This window comes from Pteropus alecto, unplaced genomic scaffold (assembly GCF_000325575.1).
Source record: "Pteropus alecto unplaced genomic scaffold, ASM32557v1 scaffold326, whole genome shotgun sequence".
Classification (NCBI taxonomy): domain Eukaryota; kingdom Metazoa; phylum Chordata; class Mammalia; order Chiroptera; family Pteropodidae; genus Pteropus; species Pteropus alecto.
In genome coordinates, this window is record NW_006438873.1 from 1564449 (window position 1) to 1571200 (window position 6752).

A 6752-nucleotide genomic window follows, 5' to 3' on the forward strand; every position below is an offset into this window, starting at 1 on the left:
TAAACCCTCACCAGGATTAGTTTCCTGGTTTCAGCGAATTAAGTAGCATTGTCCTAGGAAAGATTTTAGGAACAGGGCAGAGGCATAATGGCAGAAGCATTGTTTCAAGCTCGACTTTGCATGGTGAAGGGGCGAGTCTATGGAACTTCTGAAGAGATATCCAGGAAGCAGTTGGATGTAAGCTTCTGAAGTTCAGGAAAAATGCAGGTCAGAAGATACCTTCTCGAAAGGCTTCAGGATATAAAGCACAGTAAGACTTCAAGTGATGGCAACCAGGACCAATATATGCTGAGTGGAAAATGATTGTAAAGAAGCGAGGGAACAGAAGCAACGATATCACAGAAGGTGCCAGTAAGATTTTAAACAAAGAACTGCAAGTTTACTGAGAACAGTTAATGGAATGCCAGCTTTGTGGCTCATGCTGTTCCTTGAAGCATTGCCAAGGGTCATATCTAAGAGACCACCAATTTACAGTTGACATTCAGGCCATCACTTTAGGACATTTAACGTATCTGTGTATCAATAGAGGTAGTTGGATGATCTGGGTTTACATGTGAAAGGGCTTGCCTTCACTTTTCCAGCCATCCCTGGTCAAGCCCAAGGTCTATTTTTAAGGATTTTGGTAATATCAAAAGAATGTTGAAAATCATTGACTCAAAAAATCCTTTTGACCAGGAATGTAAATATTTTCTGCTCTGTGGGCCATGCAGTCTGTTGCAGCCACTCATCTCTGCCTTCATAGAGCAAAGGCAGTCACAGGTCATGCAGAAGCGAATGCGGGTGCTCTTTGTATCTTCAAACAAATACAATTTTTTTCACATGTATGGAAATGTGAATTCATAGGATTTCATAGCCTGTAATATATTCTTTTGATTTGGTGTCCCCAGCCATTTAAAAACATAAAAACTGTTCTTGGCTTGTGGAATGATGTACAAAAGGATATGGCAGGTGGGATTTGGTTTGTGAGCCATGGCTCACCATTCCCTGCTTTCAGTCAGCCTGACATCCAGCTTATCCAGACATTACTCTGATTTCCTGTATAAATACTGCCTCCTTTTACCTTTCCATGTCTTACCACTGCCACATGGATGACAGCAGAGGTCTTATATTCCTTTGCCTTCCTAGTGCCTGCCACTGTATCTTGTCCCCAAATTCCAAAATCTCATTTGAAAAAAGAAAAGATCATAGATGAGGTGACTTACCTAATGACAGAGGTTTGTTTTCCTGAAGAGACTTCAAAGCTGCTTCTGAAAAAAGAGGAGATGGAAGAAATTTACCCTTTTTAGAGCCAGGCTATGTGGGGCCATGTGCGTTATTCTTTCTACTACTTTCAAATCTTTAATCTCTAGAGGCCAGTGAGAGGCCAAACCCTCACCTGTCTACTGAAGATGGGGAACATCTGGCTGAAAACAGATTTCTAGCTGGAATAAAACCAGCAACATTTTTAAATTAAAAAAAAAACAGGATAGGAAGTAGAGCTGTTTTACATACCCCTTTTTGGGGAGCAAGACAGAGAGAAAATGCAGAACAGTGTTCTCCAAGACAAATACAATGCCTGCCAGAAAAGCAAGCTAGCTATGTAATTTAAAATTTCCTAGTAGTCACATTATAAAAGGTAAAAAGAGGTGCAACTAATTTTCATGATATTTTTAATGTAACTGTATAGAATGTTACCACTTCAATGTATAATCAATATAAGAGTAACGAATGAGATAGTGCACAAAACAATATGTTTAAAAGCTGGTGCATACTTTAGCCTTATATACAGCACATCTGCATTCAAACAAGCCACAGTTCAAGTGCTACTGTATCAGTCAGCAGAGCTCTAAATCACATTCTCAAATTTCAGATACATGTAGGAATCACTTAAGAAGCTTTTAAGAGTTCCATGCCTGGGGGAACCATAGATCAATTAGTTAAATCAGTATCTCCTGTGATAGGTTCGGGACATCAGTATATTTAGAGCTTCCCAGGAAATTACCTAGAACAGTGAAAGTTGAGAACCACTGACCTAAGACATGGTTTGCCACTCAGGGTAATTTTGCCCCCAAGAGGACATTTGGCTGAGTCTAGAGACATTTTTGGTTGTCACCAGTGGGGGAGTGTGCTACTAGCATCTAATGGGTAGAGGTGCTGGGATTCTAGCACAGGGGTATCAGGGCTACTCCTAAATACCCAAGAATGCACAGGGTGTCCCTTCTGTACCCCCAAAGAATCACCCAGTCCCAAATGCTGCTGATCTAAAGGAAGGTAGTGGTTCAAATTTGTGAGTGTGTGTAAGAATATTTATAGACATACTATGTAGGAAGGAAACATTATAAGTAGGAATTGTAATCAAAACAGAGGGTCTACAGCTGTGCCACCCTGAACATGCCTGATCTTGTCTAATCTTGGAAGCTAAGCAGGGTCAGGCCTGGTTAGTACTTGGATGGGAGACCACCTAGGAACACCAGATGCTGTAGGCATTAAAAAATAAAATAAAAATAAATCAAAACAGAGGGTACGTAATAATTTAACATCTTGGAGAACATATGAAATAAAGGGATCATGACTATATTTCAGAAAGCCTTGAACAGGAGAATAGAGGTGTGGAGAGAAGCCCAGCATAGGCATACGATACCCAGAAGGCATAGAAATAGCCAGAATATAAGAACCACGAGACTTCATGAAGCTCTAGCATCTGTGTTCAGCCTCTCCAAGGCTCAATGCTATTTCTGTTCCTTCCCCCACTGGGACAGGGTATGGACTCATTTTTACTTACCCCTGAGTTCCTCCTTTGCTCTCTGAGACAGATCTGTTCGGTCCATCATGTTGAAGATCTGAATGGCCACCATCTCCACCCAATAGCTGGCACAGTGGTTGGTGAGAATTTCCGCCAGTTGCTTCCCATCTGCCTCATCTACTTCCATCTGGGGGATGTGCTCCAACTCATCTTTGGGACAGAGCATCCTCAACAGAGACTTGAACTTGCTTAGCTCGGCCTGGTCAAGCTGTTGCAGAAGAAGCTGCAGGCTGAAATCCAGCTGTGCAGAAGGGATCATCCTGTTCTACATGTGAGACCTGAGCTTTTGGCATTAAAGGAGAATTAAGGGAAGACATGGGCAGAGATAGCAAATCGGTACTCTCCTCTCAAATGCTTGTTGCTTCTGTGCTGGAGACTGGGATAGTCTCATTCATTGTCTAACCTGGTGCTTTAAGAACAAACTCCCAAATAGAGGTGAAATTCATTCAGAATGCTCTAATGTCTTGGCTTGACACAATGGCTCACATTTTTTTTTTATAATATGAAAGTATTTATTATCAGCAATATTCATTTTTCATTTTTATGGAAATACAATAGAAAATTAGTTGCTTGTATTTACACTGTACAATTCAATGAGTTTTTTTCCAATTATAGTTGGTATACGATAATAAAGTTTCAGTTATATAGCATATTGATCAAAGATCCACGTAACTTGCAAAGTGATCACCCCACTAAATCTAGTACCCTCTTCCACCTTACATATTTATTACAACATTATTAATCATCTTCTCCATGGTACACTCTACATCTTCATGTCTATTCTATCCATTTGTACCTCTTAATCCCTTTGCCCTATTTTTCTCCCCAACCCCCATCCCATCTAGTATCCCTCTAAATATTCCATCTCTATGAGTTTATTTCTACTTTTGTTGTTGTTGTTGTTGACTTTATTAATTAGATTCTACATGTACGTGAAATCATGTGATATTTGTCTTTATCAACCCATTTCGTTCAGCGCAATATCCTCTAGGTCCATCAAAGCAGTATCTTTTTCATCCCCTTCCTTTTAGTCTATGTGTGTCTTTTAATCTGAAGTGAGTCTCTTGTAGGCAGCATATGTAGGGATCTTGTTTTCTTGTCCATTCAGCCACTCTTATCTTTTTGTTGGAGCACTTAATCCTTTTCCATTTGAGGTACTTGTTGATAGGAATGTAGTTGTTACCATTCTTTATTCTTGTTTTTGATACATGTTTTTTCTTCTTAAAATGTCCCTCCAACATTTCCTGTAATACTGGCTTAGTGTTGATAAATTCCTTTAGATTATTTTTGTCTGGGAAGCTCTTTATCTTTCTTTCAACTCTAAATAATAGCTTTGCTGGATACAGTATTCTTGGCTGTAGATCCTGGGTTTTCATCATGTTGAATATTTTGTGCCAAGCCCTTTTGTCCTGCAAGGTTTCTTTTGAGAAATCAGCTACCAATTTTATGGGTGCTCCCTTGTAGGTAACTAACTGCTTTTCTCTTGCTGCTTTTAAGATTCTGTCTTTGTATTTAACCTTTTGCATTTTAATTACCATGTGTCTTGGTGTGGGCCTCTTTGGGTTCCTGGTTTTTGGGACTCTCTGAGCTTCCTGGGGTTGTATGTTTATTTCCTTCACCAGGTAGGGGGAGTTTTCCATTATTATTTCTTCAAATAGCTGTTCAGCATCTTGTTTTCCTTCAGGTACCCCTATTACATGAATATTTTTTACCTTTAATAGTATCCCCTTGGCTCCTTAAATTATTTAGTCTTAGCTTTTTTCTTGCTATTCTGATTGAGTGTCCTTGGCTTTCCCATCATCTAATAGGTCATTTGATCCTCTTCTTTATTCAATTTGTTTATTCCATTTAATATACTTCTCATCTCAGTGTGTTCTTCATTTCAGATTGGGTCCCTTTTATAATTTCCATTTCCATTTTTATTTTTTTATCTCTTTGTTGAAGTTCTCACTGAATTAATCTATACTTCCCCTAAGTTCATGGAGCATCTTTATAATTGTGTTTTGAACTCTGCATCTGTTAGATTGTTTGACTCTATTATTTCTGGATCTCTGTTCTGTTCTCTCATATGGTTTCTGCTTCTTTGTCTTCCCGTTTTGGCTGCCTTTCTGTGTCTCTTTCTATGTACTAAGCAAAGCTCCTAAGTCTCTTGGTCTTATTAGTATGGCTTTGTGTAGTAGGTGTCCAGTGGCACAGGCCTGAGAGGGGTTTGGCTGCAGGCCAAATTTAGCCCTAGCCTGTGCCCCTCTGGGGCCACCTGTTAAGATTCAGCAAGCAGGGAAGATGGTGGACTAGATAAAAGCAGAGTTTGTCTCCTCCCAGGTCCACATTGACATTACAACCAAATTATAAAATAATCAACATGGAGAATCACCTGAAGTCCAGTTGATCATAACACCTATGTCTGATAATATAAAGGAGCCACATCGAAGCTGGTAGGAGGGGCAAAGTTGCAAATCAAGCTGGACCCGTACCCTTGGGTAGTGGAGAACCACCAGGAGGGAGAGTGAGGCTGCAGAGCCTCTCTTGAAGAAGGCGGGGGGTCCTGGTTTCATATGGGGGCTCCCCAGCCCAGAATCCTAGCCCAGGGAAGAGGAGATTTCAATAACTCTGACCATAGAAACCAGAGGGGATTCCGGCTGTCTGGGTGAGATGAAGGAGACTGAATCCCTAGACGTCCCTTTGAAGGACCTGCGCACAGGCTTTCTGACCTGTGGACACTCACCTGGGACACCAGTGGTGGGTCAGAGGCTAGTGTGGGATTCATTCTGAGAAAGTCTGCATTACCTGGTGTCAGAATGACGGCTGGAAGGGCAGCCACCATTGTGCCTTAGTCGGGCTCCCCTACAGGGTAATGTACAGACCATGCCAGCTTGACTGTGCAGACTCCTCCCACAGAGCCATTAGGAAGCGCTGGTCAGAGGGGATCAACCCGCCCCAACCAACCTGCAGATTGCCTGGGGCATCTGTTGCTGGATGGATACCATGCCCTGCTCTGATTCAGGGCCAAGCATTCCCAGGGGGTGGCCAGCACTGTAAGTGGAGTTTCCAATCCCAGGACAGCTGCCAGTGTTGTACATTTCCATTCCAAGTGAGTGACCAGATCTGAGAGCCGCATTTCCGAGATAGGGTCAGGCAGATCACTGCTGCCAATATGAACTTGGGCAGATATCGGGGACCTGTGGGCCAACCCAGACAGCAGTTGGTCTTGCTATGATCTGGGACTTCTTAGGAAACTCAAGAACAGTTACCAAAGTTGCAGCAAGACTGAGGCTGTGTTGATCTGACTGCTATTGTCTCTTTGAAACTCCACCCCACCCTACCCACAAATGGCCCCATGTGGCCCATTGTCATTGAACTGCCACAGCCCAGCCCCTCCCTAAACTCTCAATCCACACAGGCAACAAGCTTTGGCTGGCACAGGGTGGGCACTGCATGGAAATCAATGGCAGGCAGATCTTTGCTGTCTGCAAGAGTAGCAATATTGTGTCCAGGGAGCACAGGGGTCTATGGGACTGCCCCAGACAGCAGCTAGTCTCACTGTGATTTGTGTCTACAGTGGAAATGCCCAGGCACAGGAGTTGCAGCAAAAGTGAGCCTGTATTGGCCAGATGGCCTTTGTCCCCCTGAGATCCCGCTTCACTCAAGCCACAAAATGTCTGCAGCCCATTGACAAGCAGCCTCTTGTGCCCTGCTTGCCTCTGGGGTTATGCAGTCAGCGCAGGCAACAGACCTTGGCTAGCACAGTGAGCACATTTCAAGGAAAATGGTTGTGGACAGATCACTGCTGCCTATATGAGCTGTAATATCTCTTGAGGGGATTGCAGGGGTCTGTGTTGGCCCAATGGCCTTCGACTCCCTGAACTCTTGTCTCATCCAATACACAAAGTGCCCGCTGCACACTGACAGGCAGCTGCCTCTGACCTGGGGTAGCGCATTTAAGCCCAGGGTGGGCAGCAATTTGACCTTG

The 6752-nt window shown here is 42.9% G+C and overlaps 1 protein-coding gene and 1 pseudogene across 1 annotated transcript in view; one reads left to right on the forward strand and one right to left on the reverse strand.

The window, feature by feature from the left end:
• The window catches only part of NLRP2 (NLR family pyrin domain containing 2), a 20233-nt gene extending 17192 nt beyond the window's left edge, over positions 1-3041 (reverse strand). The window contains exons 1-2 of the mRNA XM_006915985.1: positions 2762-3041; positions 1203-1247 (exon numbers count right to left, since the gene is read on the reverse strand). Coding sequence (XP_006916047.1) covers positions 1203-1247; positions 2762-3041 — 325 coding nt within the window. The remainder of the gene's footprint in view (positions 1-1202; positions 1248-2761) is intronic.
• LOC112483086 lies at positions 2347-2465 on the forward strand (annotated as a pseudogene).
• Positions 3042-6752: the final 3711 nt, after the last annotated feature.